General features: G+C 39.3%; 1 protein-coding gene across 1 annotated transcript in view; it reads left to right on the top strand.

The window, feature by feature from the left end:
* The window catches only part of grid1b (glutamate receptor, ionotropic, delta 1b), a 566,616-nt gene that overhangs the window by 352,089 nt on the left and 197,984 nt on the right, over window positions 1-16,543 (top strand). Inside the window, exon 4 of the mRNA XM_022669150.2 lies at window positions 4,039-4,244. Within this exon, the coding sequence (XP_022524871.2) occupies window positions 4,039-4,244 (206 nt within the window). The remainder of the gene's footprint in view (window positions 1-4,038; window positions 4,245-16,543) is intronic.

Genomic DNA, 16,543 nt, shown 5'->3' with positions numbered 1-16,543 from the left:
TGTTAAAGTCTAGTTTCAGAAATCTGAAATATTTGGTTCAATGTCTCTAAGGTTGGCCAAATGCTTGTGGAAGCTTCTGGCAGAATTCTGGTTGGATATTTGACATGTCTTGGTTTTCTAACACTGACCTGACATTTAGGTACAGTCCACATATTTTCAAAAGAGGTCAGGACTTTGAGGAAGGTCGTAATTGTATTCTACATTATCCGCAACAACCTTTGGTGTGTGATTGAGGTCATTGTCCTGCGGGAGCAGTTGTCACCATGCTGCAATCATCTTGCTGATGGTTTGAGGTTAACCTGAGGAATTCTGAGGTAGCCCTCCTTTTTAATTATTGAATCCACTTTGTGCAGTGTACCCAGAGGACTTTTCTACCGCAATCACGCTTAACAGTGGGTGATTACAGTGTTTCTTGGTTGAATGTCACACATTTACTTCTCCAAAGAAACATCTTTGTTTCTTTTGGACACAAAACTTTGAGCCAGGATGCTTTTCTCATGTGGTTTAAATGAACTGTATATTTTTAGTTTAGAGCTTTAGAGCAGTTGTCGATGGTGCTAGTCTATGATGATGTAAGATTTGTTTGAATATAATCAGTAACAGTTGTGTTACTGTTTGTTTGGTGGTTCTTGGCTTGTTCCTGTTCCTAAATCTATTTCCTCTCCTTATTTATTACTTATATGATGAAGAAATCTACAGTCATCTTTGTCAGATCAGCACTGAGCTCCTTGGACTTTCCCATCAGAGTGTATGTTGGTTAATAAGCTGATCAAACAAACCTTTTTTATGTAAGATACCAGCTGTAGCCAATCATGATCACTCAAAGAAGGTTAAGAGGCCTTTGCTCATCCATTCAAAACTTTATCAGATAAAGTTCCAGAGAAAACTGTATCTAGGGGCATTTTCACACCTGCACTTTTAAATTAGATTCATTAGATAGAATTTTCACTCTGGGTGCAATTTAGGTGTAGGCAGGTGTGAATACACTCAACTGCGGACCAAAACATCAGCACCAAGACCCTTGAGAGGAGGTGGTCTCACTCCTGTCGCAAACAAACTCGATTTTTACCCAACTATCAGATATACTCTGCAAGTTTACGAGAGCTTAACTGTATCCTGCAGGGATTATATAACCTGGTATATTGCCTAGATTAAAATTACTACAAACTGAATAATCAAACAATTAAATAATCAAGAAGGCCAAAGGAGACAGGTTAATGCATTGCATATGTGAAATATCTATTTTTTTAATACATAAGGCGCACTGAATTAATAGCAAGGCGCAAGGTCTGAACAAGGCGCATTTAAGTAATAGTAATAGTAAGGAACAGGGGTGTCGCCATGTTTCCCTTCTAATTCAGCAGGTCTTGCTGCTGGAGGAAAGTAAATAAAACTGTAATTCTTAAAAACAAAAAACAAAAAAAAAAATACATTTTCTTTCAAAGTCAAACGAGCGCTGGATGTTAATCTACACAGACTCCCCTTCTGAAACTTATTTGAGTTTATTTGGGTGAGTAAAGCACTTTCATTTGTTTACAGTAAGCTTAGATTTCCAGTATTTTAGCGCGATCAGCAGCAGCGCTTAGCGCTAGTAAACGCTGCCTGACAGCGCTACACAGAGAAACCCTGAGTGCTCCGGTAACCCAGGGCGCTATCAGCTAGCGGTTCATAACATGTAGCCTGTTTTAATACTGTAAACGCGCAGGCTACAGTCCAATATACTCACCTCTGAATGGCGAAAGAGCTAGCGCTGCTCCCGCCTTGGTGCTGGAGAAACTTTATTGAATAATACTGTATAATGCTGCACTTCAGCAGAGTGGCTTTACTGCTCCTTAAAACCTGACTGGTAAAATTCATACATAAGGTGCACTGTTGATTTTTGGGGAAATTAAAGGATTTAAAGTACAACTTATTGTCTGGAAGTCAGCCTTACTCCTCCATGGACGAATGACGAGTTATAGTTTCTGTAAAAAATTGAATGTAGTGGTTTTTAAGTCCTCCAAAATATATATAAATATTTTTTTTTGCAAGAAGGAATAAAAGAATTATCAACAGAGATTTTTTTTAAAGTCCGTGTCAAAAGAAATGGTCTGTCTGTGCCACGTTTAAGTGACGTGACTTCACTGTGTAAATCCCATTCATATGCATGGTAAGTGGTTTCCGTTTCTCAGAAACTTCTTCTCTAAAAGTGTTTTATAGGGACGTTCGTTCAGCGCTTTTTTTCCCTCACAAGACAGAGGAGTGACACTAAGTAGTAGGGAAGGTGAAAAAAAATCAGGAGACTCGGCAGATTCGGCAGACAGGAACAGGTTTTTTTACATGGTGTCTGTCATGGCTAATAGACAGGAACAGTGCCCGGGAAAACGGAATTGAAGAACTCTTAAAACGCTCCCATGTTTGAGCTCGACTGGCTTTATATCACTTCTAATTAGAATCCAGCGTATTCCGAGCCTCTGTGGCTTGTTGGGAGAAAGCCGGGGTACACAGCCCGCGAACGATGTGGCGTTTTTGGCTCGTCTGCACAAATTATCACTCATACCTGTAAAATTGAGGCAGGCTGGTGGATGAGAGTCATTAAAGCCTGTGGCGGGGGGCTCTCTGCAGGTGACACAGGCGAGGAACAGGCTTTCAGGACCACAACAGGGACGGTGCAGATTTCTCCCCAATCCACCCTGATTTTTCCTCCTCTCCCCGGCAGACTGTCGTGGCAGGTGGTTGGCTGCATAGAGTGAAGCTCACACTGCCTGTAATTACCTGAACTGAACCAGAGAGGTCTCAAACTTCTTGAAAGTGCATTTAGAGTATCTTAAGTTGTTGTTAGTTGTACAAATAATGTGTCAAATAATTAATATAAATGAAAATAATGAAATAAAAGTACTTTACTGGAGTTTCTCAGTGTAAAAAACAAAACAAAAAAACAATCCAGATAAATCTCTTCATCCAGATAAAGTGAATTTTGATTGGGGTTGGATAAAAAGTATAAACATTTGCATACAGCTCTGAAAATAATGAATAGACCACTTTAGTTTCTGAATCAGTTTCTCTAATTTTGCTATTTATAGGTACAGTTGTACAGTTATATGGCTGAAATAACAAAAAAAATGCAGAGCTTTCAGAACTCAAATAATGCAAAGAAAGCAATTTTATAGTCATAAAGTGAGTTTCAATAGTTCAGAAATCAATATTTGGTGGAATAACCCTGAGTTTTAATTACAGTTTTTTATGCATTTTGGCATGTTCTCCACTAGTCTTACACACTGCTTTTGGATAACTTTATGCCTTTACTCCTGGTGCAAAAATTTAAGCAGTTCAGCTTGATTTGATGGCTTGTGAACATTCATCTTCCTCTTGATTATATTCCAGAGGTTTTCAATTTGGTAAAATCAAAGAAACTCATCATTTTTAAGTGGTCTCTTATTATTTCCAGAGCTGTATACGGTATACAGTTTATATGTGATTCATCACAGCTGCACACGTCACGTCACACTTCAACAAGAACCTAGCAGACGTATGTAGCCTAATTTGAAGATGATCTGTGATGTCAGAGACAAAAGAGAACTTAAGCAAATATCCCAACTAAGATTTTTTAATATATTTACATTGCACTAAAATGCAATTTCATGGTATTTTCAAAAAATATAAATACTCTTGGCGATATGACAAAGCACTGAATAAAAAAATATATATAAAGAATACAACAAATGTATATTTTTAAACTATTGCATATGATATGATATGGCACATCACTAACTGAGATATGAAAAAAATACAAGAATTTGACCAGATTTCTAAGAGAAGTCAATGATCCAGAATGTCATGAAACTAATTATGCACGCCATATATCTTTATATATCCAGGATTAAATTAAAATAAATGATACTGGACAGATATAATCTATCTCTAGTAGATATTTAATGGGAAATGAGAACAGTGTGAATACACTGACGATTTTGGGGAAAATTAAAGCATTTTAAGTGCACCTTATAGTGTAATTTTTTTTCTAACATTATCTAATTCCTCTACTCTTCTCCTTCACAGATATACGTGGACTGCAGGGCTTCTTGGATCAGACATCGCGGCAAGGCATGGATGTGTCTCTGCAGAGGGTAGACAGGAACATCAGCGGCGTCTTCTCCAGCCTGTTCACCAGCATGCGCACGGAAGAGCTGAACCGCTACAGGGACACTCTGAGAAGAGCCATCCTCCTGCTGAGTCCTCGTGGAGCCCAGGTCTTCATCCACCAGGTCTGTGCAGTTCTCTTTTTATTGTATGGTGATGGAGGTGGTGGTGGAGGTGGTGCAGTGAGCTGCATTTGTGTGATCGAGGATCAGCCGAATCATTGGTTGGTCAGATGGTTGTGGACTGTGAATTAGCTTGAATTGAGGGAATCTGAGAGATTGGGTTGTTGTGCTGTTGAAGCCTAGGGTCAGGAAGTTGGACATTCTGTGTCATTATCACAAATCTTTCATATCTTTTACATATGTTTTATTAGACTACACAGAATTAAATATATTTTCCAGCTAAATCACTTTTTATTGTCACATTCCCTTTCATACATGCGTCCAAATTACTGAAAAATTTGTACTTTTTCAAAAAAAACATAGTTTTAATTGTTCATGATGAGCTGTTTCTAAGAGACGTCTTGTTTTTTTTTAAATTCTCTAATCATATTTTAATTGCTTTGATATTTTATCATGACATGATGGACAGCTTAATATTTAATTTAAGTAATTGCGGAATAAAAAAAAAAAAAAAAATATATATATATATATATATACAGCTCTGTAAAAAAAATAAGAGACCACTTAAAAATTATGAGTTACCAAACTGAAAATCTCTGGAATATAATCAGGAGGAAGATGGATGATCACAAGCCTTCAAATCAAGCTGAACTGCTTGAATTTGTGCACCAGGAGTGACTGCATAAAGTTATCCAAAAGCAGTGTGTAAGACTGGTGGAGGAGAACATGACAAGATGCATGGCTAAAACTGTAATTAAAATCCAGGGTTATTTCACCACATATTAATTTCTAAACTTTTTTTTAAACCTTATGAATATGAACTTTTTTTCTTTGCATTATTTGAGGTCTGAAAGCTCTGCATCTTTTTTTTTGTTTTTATTTCAGCCATTTCTTATTTTCTGCAAATAAATGCTCTTGAAATTTAGGAGAAATGTTGTCCGTAGTTTATAGAATAAAACAACTATGTTTTTTTTTTACTCAAACTCATATCTATAAATAGCAAAATCAGAGAAACTGATTCAGAAACTGATGTGGTTTCTTATTTTTTTTTCCAGAGCTGTATATTAGAGTAAATCTTGAAAAATATATTGTAATACAGTGTTTGTATAAAAAGACACATTACACACACACTTGCACACACACAGTGCATCCAGGTCAGCATTTCCCAGCCTCGCACATCACTTAGCACCCCATAAGGCTCGTGTGGAGTGCCATCTGACCAGCGTCTCCCACCGCCGTTCCAACATCCACCAATAGACAGGCCTCCTCCGCCTGGCTCCGCACCAGCCGCCGCTGTCAGAATGAAAAAGTGCCACTCTCATGCATATGGATACGGATATGTCACGGCTTAGCTCGGCCGTATTTTTGGAAGGGATAATTTTAGAAGTGCCACACTTCTTCTCAGCCTGCCGGAGACTCTTCTGATTGTCGTTTGCGAGCGGGTTTGTGGCGACAGCTGCTTTGGGATTCATTTTATTCTCCTTTACTTTGTGTGGTGGGGATGAAAAAGAAAGAGGAAGGGCAATCTGAGGGGGCAACATCTGATGCAGACGCAATCAGCATTCTTCTGCACTGCTCCGCTGCCAGTCATGTGACGGAGCATCAGCGCTAGGAAAATGAGCTGACCCAGTTAGAAGGCTTGCTAATTATTTGGATGTGAGGAAGCGAGAGGGGTGATGCCATACCTGCAGCTTTGAGATGATTCTGTGATGCTTTTGCTTAAAGGTCTCATTCCATCGTTTTTTTATTCATTTTGAAAGATCTAGTTGTCTAGTTGTGGTCGGACAACAGTTATTTTTACACTAATAGCAATGTCATGTGTTACTTTACAACATTAGTAATACCCTGCTAAGTGCAGTTTAGCCACTGACCTAGTCTTAGAGTCTCTGCAAAATGTGAAATCCACCGGAGATCCTATTTAAACCTTGCCCAGGTGTATTTTTAGAGCAGTTCTGTTTACACTTGTAAAAAAGTAAAAATCCACTCCAGGGTTTTGTTGGCAGAGCCACAGCAGAGGCACTTGGAACAAAACCCCAGGGTATTCTTTTGGATTTTTACTTTTAACTAGTGTAAACAGAACTGTTTTAAACATACACCTACCTATCTCTACCTATGGTACTTTACTGGTGGTTTTCCATAGACAAATTCTAACCATTTGTTTCTTAGCTCTGAATTATTGGGCAAAGCATATAATATATAACACTGATGTGTTATTTGCACAAATAACACAGGAATAAACAGAAAAAGAAGACCAATCATTGCACAGTTATAGGGCACTATTTACATAAATCCCAAAATCAATATTCCGAGGTCCTATTTTAGCGATCTTTAGCTGAGAACATCAACCGTGCACCATGCAGCTTGATATAAAGTTCGTCAGTATGTCTTTGCTATCGTAATGACAGGAAAAGTACACATTATGCGCCGTAAAATGCAAATTAATGCATTTCCATTTGGTGCGCTGAGGTGCTCTCTGACTTTGGCATATTGCTATTTCAGGGGCGCAGCTACCTGGATATATCCAACGCTCCTCAGCACAGAAAACTGGCCTGCTCTTTCAGTTCGTTCATTCTGTTTATTGGTCATGAAAAAAATTGCAAAGCTGCCAACGGACACGCGCTATGGGTTTGTGCTTTGCTGCTTGTCCATGTGTGCGTGACAGGCGGGGTTTGTGTGTATGCGTATTGAGAATGCAGCTGCGTTGACAATTCACAGCCAAGATAGCAATGAACGTCTGACTGATTTTTAATTTATTTACAGTAAGCTAAGAATTACAGTATTTTGCGCCTTTGGCTCTTGCTGCCAAAAGTGCCTTTTTGTCAATTTAATTATTTATTTTTTTAAATATAAGTAAGCGTGAAAGTCATACTTGTAAATTTAATATATTATATCAAATTAAAAAAACAGTAATAATCAGGAGAACACTGTGTGAATGGGAAAGCTCTTAACGCCAATCATGGTGCTGGTTCACGGTGCTGGTCCCATCTTTCAGGAGAAACAGCCAATCAGCTTGCTGGTTTTGTGGAGCGTGGAGGAGAGTTAGTGTGAGAGGGGAAGCAACAACACTTGGTAATGTTGGTAGTTTAAAGCAGTTTCTTATCCCTGGGCACTGCATTAAAATTTTGTACTTTCCACCTGATCCAACTAATCAACTAATAAACAACCTTTAATTGAGTTTATCTGTTCCTTTGGATCGTAAATCACTCATTATGTATATCCAGCAGTGTATTAGACACATCATACCACCTTTATTGAGTGCCTTTAAAGCAGAGAAAGCTGTAGAATCTGCAGGAGCAGGGTTGAGAAACACTGATCTATGACTTCTGTTTATTTGTAGTTTACAGTAACACCACAATAATGCCACAAATCAACAGGTTATATTGTAAGGTGTGTTTCTGTATAGCATTTCAAATTCGTGCTCCATGTGCCTCCTTTTGACTTTGAGCTCCTGCCCCTCCAAAGGTCTCTCTGCACGACCCTGCAGAAAGACACAGGTAAACAGGCTCCAGTGTGAGTGCATCCTGAGTTCTGCTGCCTCTGTCCGTTTCAGTATCAGAGTGCTTCTATCTGTGTGTGTGTGTGTGTGTGTGAGAGAGTGTGAAGGGGGAGTGGGAGGGGGTTTGCGAGGCAGACTGTGCTCTGGCCTTTAGAAAAACGAGGCTGCTGTCTTGTTTCTGCTGTCAGCAGTGACAGGCCAGCCTGATGAGCTCAGAGATGCAGCTGAAGCTGTTTTGAAAGAGATGTCCCGGCTGGTTTGCAGTTACCGTGCCACCCAGTTTCACCGCTGCCCCTGCTCCTGCTGTCGACCGGGGGGCTAAAAACTCTCCACAACTATACAACTATAACAAATGACAGAAAACTTGGAGAGAGGCTTTCCATGACCACTTTGAGACAAGTTCCCTTGTTGTACTGATGCAGTTGCATCATGTGACTGGTGGATTCGTGCAAACCCGGGAAGGTGGAGTAATGTAATTTTATTACATGACATCAGTAAAATGTTATGAAGGCTCTTTTTTATATGCGATAAGAAATCTGTGCATGAATCACTGAGATGGGAGTAGCTACTTGATTTATGCCCTGCTGTCATCGCCTGTCCAATGTGATGGTAACCAGTTATAGTAACAATGTTGGAAATGTAGCCAATACATTTATTAATAACACATACAGTAGCAGCCAAAAGTTTGGATACACCTTCTCATTCAATGTTTTTATTTACTTATTTATTTATATATAAATATACGTAAATTTTTAGGTGGCTTTTATCTGGGGTGCTGTTAACTTGCGGTTTCTGAGGCTGGTAACTCCGATTAACTTATCCTGCACAAAACAAGTAACCATTGGTCTTCCTTTCCTGGAGCAGTCCTGATGAGAGCCACTTTTTTTTTTTTTTTTTTTAGTTTTTGATTTTTTTTTTTGGATTGGCTGATCTTCATTTCTTAAAGTATTTTTTTCTTTACTTGGTTAAATAGTTCTTGCCATAATATGGATTGAGACAATAGATTAAATCTATGAAATATGACTATTCACTGTAGATCACCAACTCTACCTCTTTACAACTTTACAACTGATGCTTTTAAACACATTAAAAGGACAAGAAATTCAATTAACTCTTGAATTTCTTGACAAGTTCAGCACAGCTGTTAACTGAAAGCCTGAGTTCCAGGTGACGCTACCTCATAAAGCTGACTGAGAAAATCCAGCCCAGATACAGTGCAAAGCTGTCATCTAAGCAAGAGGTACTATTTTGAAGGGTATATAGTATAAACCATAGTCTGGTTTGTTTAACACTTTTTTACTGACTAAACAATTCCATATGATTTTCTTCATATGGTTTAATATCATGACTTTTCAGTGTCTGTGTAACAGCTGTCAAAAATTGCAGTTACTGATAATGATCACTGGGTTATTGATCACCAGGTTATGCGTTCAATATGTACTTCCAATAAGCTGCCACTGGTAATGAGAACTGTACAGTGGGTTATCGATCATGGGGTTGTGGGTTCGATACTCAGGTCCACCAAACTGTCACTGTAGAGCCCTTGAGCAAGACGCTTTACTCTCTCAGCTCCCCGGGGTTCCATTGCATGGCCAACCCTGGTTATGACCTTCAGTTTTTGACTGTGGATTTGAGAACAATTTTGATGTTTTGTACAGATTTATATATATATATATATATATATATATATATATATATATATATATATATATATATACAGTAAATCAGTAATAAATGTAAGCGAGTGTTTAAAAGTGGCTACAGGAGTCTTAATACTTCATCTTAATAGTTTTCTGCCCCACACACACTTTTTTTACTTTCTCAGTCCCGTGACAGCGCGCTTAGTAGCTCCTCCATTTCCACTCGCTGTTGTTTTTATGTGGATCTCCATGGAAACATGGAACCCAAAGTGTAATTAAGGTGTATGGCAGTGGACAAATAGCTGTTTTATTATTTTATTTTACACGAGGTAACGAAACTCAGAGATGTATGTCCGGATGGGAATAAAATGAATGGAAGACCATGGAGTTCAGTGAAAACAGTCGGTAATTCAGCCTGTAATTTTCTCAGATAGTTTTCACTTATCTTGCTATGATTAACAGAAACGGTAGGTTTAAGTTCATTTTTTAGGCTGTACTTATACAAATGAAACAAAACAAAGCTTTCAGCTTTACTTATCTCGCTTAGTATCAGTGTACTAGCCTTTAGACAACTGCCTTTAGCTGTTTTTCAGCTAATAGATATAGGCTGTTCAGGGATAGAATAGTAATGTTAGCCGAAAGACTTTTACCAAAATATTAGCTACATTTTTCTGTGTAAATCTCACATATTGAGGTACATTTGTGATTAGAATAGCAGTTCTGAGGTATATTTACAGTATGACTGGAATAGCACTGCTCAAGTAAATCCGTGATTAGAATAGCAATGATGAGGTAAATGTATTATTGTTCTTTGTTGGTTTGTTTGCTTGGACATTAACTTCAGTTTTCTATAACTGGCCATTAGGCTGATGTTTCAACATTTATGTACTTTTAGAAGCAAAGATGGGCAAGGGATGTCTAGTTTGTCAACATATATGGATTTTTCAGACCTACACTATGGTTATTCTTTATCTATTACCCAGTCTTTTTTGTGGTCATGCTCAGTCTGGCTGGGACTGGCTATAAAACAATATCACATTTGCTATAAAACTAAGTTATTAGTATGTGAAGCACAAACCCCCTTTCCCTGTGTTCCCTCCTCAGCTTCTACAGCACAGATTAATGGAAAAGTCTGTACAGTTAAGCCAAGGCCTGAGGGTGGGTTTAGCTGCTGCAGCTTTGCCTGTGCTCTCGTTTAAGGAAAGTCCATCATGGCTGTTCTAATCGTTTGGAGCTAGGCTCTTACAGGATTGTGAAATCTAATCGTGCTCCTGCCTTGGAAGTCTTGTGTTCAAGGGGTTTATGATGTGGACAAATAGGTGATGTGCAAAAAAGCTGTTGGATAGGTCAATATCAATGGAACATTTGATAAATTCAATAGTTTAAAAGTAGTAGTTTAAGATCTTTGAAGGTTTTTCATCAGTTTGCTTGGCTGCGTCAGTTTTCCCAGGGAGAGTATAGTTTGGTGTTACATTCACTCTGGAACCTCCTTCTACCTCCAGCACAGTTATGTAAGATGAGCACAGGCTTTTTATTGCGATGCATGAATCTAGCAATTTGAATTTGAATTTCCCTTGTTTAATTCACACTTTTGCAGAGCCTAATGATGTTTTAGTGGTTTTATTTCGCAATGTAAAGAAGCTAAGAAGGTGGATTACTTTTAATTTCGATTGAAATATGGATTAAATCTCTTTCTCTCTCTCTTCTCCTGTAAAGTGTTAATTTCCACTATTAAGGCCCAATCCCATTTCTAATTTGTACCCCTTCCCCTTGGAACAATTTACCTTTCATACTAATTGTGCCATTTAAGGTGGAATGGGTCAGTTAGCTAGCTACTGATACAAATGCGGTTATGAAGAAAATGACCATAAAACATTGAACCTACACACTAAACTATGTTAATGTAGAGGTTATTGCCATTTTTATCAAGCAAATTACTCAAATTGTTGGGTTTCTTTGTTCGCTTGTGCCGCCATCTTGCCAGTGATTCTCATAGCCCTCTGTTTGGAGTGTGTCTCTGAATAATCTATGTTCGAAGGGTCATGTAGCTCTAACACTTATAACAACCCTCTTCCTTCAACCTAACAGGAATCAGGACACCCTACCCTTTACATTTACACTCGCAAAACAAAGGGGTAGGGCTAAGTGGTAGGGCCAAGGAGTGAAATGGGATTGGGCCTAAGGTTGTTTCAACAATTTGAACCTTAAGTCAAATCTTTCCTTTCTTTGCTTTTTCGTATTTTGCTTTTTTTTTTATTCAACTGCAATGTGAACATTGATGGTGATGCCACAACACCAGGAAGGTGAAGACTAGCACATGCCTCCTGCGATACATGTGAAGTTAGCCACCCCCTCTTTTTAAACTGCTGCTAATGTAGCACTGCTGAGAAGCATCACATCACAGAGTAGATCAGCTCACTGACGCCTTGTGCTGATCGATATCATCTTAGGACTGATGAGAGGAAAGAGCCCCATCTACCCTTCCAGAGAGTGTAAGGTCACTTGTGCTCTCTCGGGGCTCCAACAGTTAATTGCAAGCTGCATAACTGGGATTCGAACCAGCGATCTTCCGATCATAGTGGCAGCGCTTTAGACTTAGCGCTGGACCACCCGGCACCCTTTTAGAGCGTTTTCACACCTGTAGTTCGTTTCTCTGGTTCGGATCAGTTGATGAGTTTGTTTACTTGGAGTGTTTTCTCCCTCTGCTTGGTTTGGTTTCACACAGGCACAAACCTAAATGCACCAAAATACGCACCAATACACCGCTCAAGCAAATTGTCTCCTCTGATTGGCCAGAGCTGTCTGGCGCAGGAGCAGGAAAGTGTTCCAGGGCATATATCTGTGCAGTCTGAAGCTTCTTTAACACTTAATCCTGAAACGCTGTGCTTTTAAAAAGTGTTTTCAATAGAAAGTGCAGAGCAGCAGTGAGTAGTGTAAACAGCATGAAGCAGCAGAGACAGCGTTTGTTTATAGCTATGGTAATTAGCTATTAGCTATCTGGCCAATTTATCAGAATAATCTGCACCTTATCAGCAATTTAGCTCAAATAAAAGGCATTTATTTGATGACGGGGACATTTGGGACCAGGCTGAGTCCACCTCCACTAGCTCCACCAGTCTCGGTCTGGTTGGTTTGATCCACACTCAGGTTTGATTACTGTTTTCACACCTGGGTACAAATGAACCAGAGTCCGTTTTAACCGGACCAAATAGTGCTGGTGTGAAAACGTTTTAAAAAGTTTTAGTGTTAAGAAGAAAAAATGTGATTTATTATTTACTGTATGTTTTTATTGACAGACATTCCTAGTTCTGTGCATAACATACAATAAAAATGCATATCACAATTATGATAAAAATACAATTTATTGTACAGACCTTATGTGTTCCATTATTCAGATTAAAATAGGATCTCGATATGCATTGCTCTCCAGGCAGCTGCTGGCATTTTTGTCTCATGGTAGCAGAAATGATGGCCGCTGTGAAGAGATCTATCTACATGCTGGGTTGACGGAAGAGGATACTGCTGCTTCTGCTGCTGCTGCATAATGATTGGTTTTAGTCTGTTTCTTCTTCTTTTTTTTTTCATACAAGGACCTTTATGCCGCCCTTCATTGATCAGCTAAAAGTTGGGACCAGTTGAGCGGAGCCGTATGGAGATGTACTTTTTTTTCAAATACAATTCCGTCACAATTCCTTGCTTCCTTATTCCTTATTTGGAGATCTTTGCCAAAAATAGCTTTCTTTATAACACCCAGCATCCTGCGTGTAACACCCAGGCTCCGGTGGAAAAGAAAAGAGATTGGTCCATTGACTTTCTATCCGCACCCCTGCTGCGTTTGCCTTTGAATATGGTTGGAATGGGAGTCCAAAAAAGCATAATTGGCCTCTCAGGGTGGGCAGGAAGGCCCACCCTCTGCTTCCGTGATGCTGTGATACTGGCCAGTGTGGGTGTCGGATGTAAAAGAATTGGCAGGTGAGGTTCACCCCCAGTCACACTGAGCTGTCTGATGGCACACGCTAGCCTTCATCCTCCCAGCTGTTTTTGCGAAGGGGGATAACTAGGAAGTAGGTGGATTTGGCATCCCTTAAATTATATGGGAAAAATAAGGTAAAATTAGATAAGGAAATAAGGATTGCACATAGCTGATACACTTTAAACAAAAAGAGGTTTATATTGCACAGAAAAGAGTAGGCTATTTGACCTGATTTCACTCTTAACAAGTGCGGAAGCCACGTTGAAGAGGTTGCCTTGTATATAAAGGACCTTTTAAGCATCCAGATGATTCATTGATTCATCGTCATAATTCTACATAGAATCTTTGCCATTTCTAACAAAACCTTGATGAACACATTTTTAAGTATTAAGAGTAAGAGTATTAATAATGCTAAAAGAGAGCAGATTAGCACAGCTATGTCACAAGCACTCTTAAAAAATGATCACAAGCATACATCCTCAAGGATTCTTTAGTAATGGCAGTGGAAAAAAACAAAGAAATCATCAGTACATGCATTAATGGTTGCCTGCCTGTTTCAAGGGGAATCCTTTTTTAAATGGTTTTATCCAATAGCATGATAGAGAAATTGGTTCTTCAGTTGTGATGAGTCAAAAAAAATAGTTGGTACTAGAAAACTTTTAACTTTAGATTAAAAGGCATCAGTGTGCATAAAAAAAATGCCACTTGTAGTATTGTAGTGGAACCTTTACAACAAATCTGCAACAAAGGCAATAAACATAGGGAAACGCATTATAGAAGAGCTAGCTAACTAGATTCAATACTCGGCAGGGAACAGAGAAAACTGAGGGGTATTCATACAAGACAGGCCAGGTGCAAACAATCAGTAATTTGGGGAGCTGGAACGCCGTAGCGTCACATGATCAGCAGAGTCAGGGAAGTCTGGTTTGAGTGCATGCTGGGAATTGAAGTCTTTATGTAGTTCACAAGAGTCCAGAGCAGGCAGACTGACAACGTCCCTGAATAAAAAGTGCGGTGTGCTGTTTTACGCAATATTAACACGTCACCTTACCACAAACTCTGCAAGATCTGCATGCATGTGAATATTCAAGCTGTATGGAATGGATTATCGCAGGACACCATTAGAAACCTCTAGAACTCCATACTGAGATGTTTGGAATGTTACGATACACATGTATTATACACTAATTTTACTCATTTTAGTCTGGATTTGTAATCATTCATTGTCCCATGGTTTCCATTGTTTGTTTGGGCTGAATATTTGTGATTTAGTTGTCCGAGGAAAAAAGTTCAGCTGAAAGAAATATATACACTGCGAAGCTTTTTATTGTAAACATTTTTTTCAAGTAGTAGCCTACTGTTTTTCCTATTCGGAAGAAACAAAACCCCAGCTCTCAGTGTCTGTCTTGTAGTCCTTCTGGGCTCAAAGTTGTCTACATCAATGAAATGCCAAGGTTTGTTTCTGTAACTTCTAGAGTTCTTCCATGAAATGTCCTTCCATGACCCAGTGCCCAGCTTCTTTGTGGAGTTACTGTTATTTTTATTTTTTTTGGTCCCTCTGAGGCATTCAAAGAGAAAGAGTGGGTAATCAAGCCACTGGACACCTGCAAGCATCTATCCAGTTTTTTTTTTTTTTTTTGCCATCCCCTGTTGAAAGTGTTAAATGGCAAAAAAGCAAACTGGGACAGAAGGAAACCTGGGTAACACCTCCTGAATGACCAGAGACACCCTACTAACAGACAGGATGTCTATATACCCTACTGTTTCCCTCTCTCGCACTGTATACACAGCCGTTTTCAGTTTACACACAACATCCATACAGGGTTGTCGCTTCCTGCTGAGCAATAAGCATCACTCCCGTCACAGCCATGCCTCTGAGTGTCCTCTACAAACTGGAGGATGAGCTGAGGAATGTCACAGAGTGCAGAAGCATGGGGTGATCAGAGCCAACTTTTGCAGTCCAGGATATGTCCGGAATTTGTGGATATTTTCACTAAGGTTGTCTTTTATTTAAACCCCTTCCTTGAAGATTACGCCTCCCTCCAGTGCACTTGTCTATTTTCATATGCCTGGCTGTTGAAGGGGGGTTTGAGGCTTTTAATAACCCAGTATTGAAATATTAATAGCTTTCTGCTGCCTCTGCTCAAAGTGAGATTCTGACTTTTGGGGCAGTTTTCTGTATCTTTGAGAGTTCTTTCCAAGTTTCAGTCCTCCTCTCGCTCGCCAGGGGAATAAATAATAAAAAAAAAAACAAGTCAGATGTTCATTGATTCACTTATTTATTCATGTATTTATGCATTTACTGATTTATTTATTTTATTTAGCTTGTGACTGGTTCACAGCCCATTCACCATTCCTCATTCCCATTCCTCAGTTTAGACCGCTGAGTGGGAATCTAGCAGAAAAAAATCTGAATGAAGAATCTGCTGTTCAATTTGTGAATGACTTAAAAAGGAAGGGGACACACATCTGCCTCATTACACAACTCCTCCATTGATCATGTTTAAGGCTCTGACATACTTTGCCAACTCGGACCAGTTTCCTGGTAAATGACGTGACATCCCTTTTAATCCAGTTTCTTTAATCTCTGCATCAAACTTTGTGAGAATCATACCAGTGCCAGACTTAGGATCACAGAAGAACAGCATTCTGTGCTTTATGACTAAAGTTTGCTCCAATCGGGTGCAATTTCTTCTGTGTTGACAGTCGAGTGCATGTAGTTCGGAGCAAGTGCACGAATCAAACCCACAACACAAGACCACTGGATCTAACCTGAATCTAAAAAGTTTAATTCTTCTAAAAGCTCCCTCACAAAACGTTCTTGCACCAAATATTTGTAGAATATTTGTATTCTTTAATTACAAAAGTGTGAGGTAGTCCTATCTACTGCCCTGGTTCAGAATCACATTATCCTGTGGGAAGAATCTAGTCCACATCCTCTTTTTCATATTCAGCTTCATTGAGCTAAAGCACTTCTTTCACTGAAGTATAAGCAAGATTCCATTGTTGCGATGGCTGAAGTCTTCGAAATCTTCCTAACCAAGGTCCAGCACTGCGAGAAGGGCAGTCCGAAGTTCCTCAGGCATTGGAGATGGTAGAGATGTTAATGGGCCATCTTGGTCTGGGAGTCATTGTGGCAAGTCCATGACAGGTCATGCGAGATGCGAACCCCAAGGTACATGAAACTGTCTAG

Source organism: Astyanax mexicanus, chromosome 15 (assembly GCF_023375975.1).
Source record: "Astyanax mexicanus isolate ESR-SI-001 chromosome 15, AstMex3_surface, whole genome shotgun sequence".
Taxonomy (NCBI): Eukaryota; Metazoa; Chordata; class Actinopteri; order Characiformes; family Acestrorhamphidae; genus Astyanax; species Astyanax mexicanus.
The sequence above is the reverse complement of the archived record's forward strand: the minus strand, read 5'-3'. Positions and strand labels throughout refer to the sequence as shown.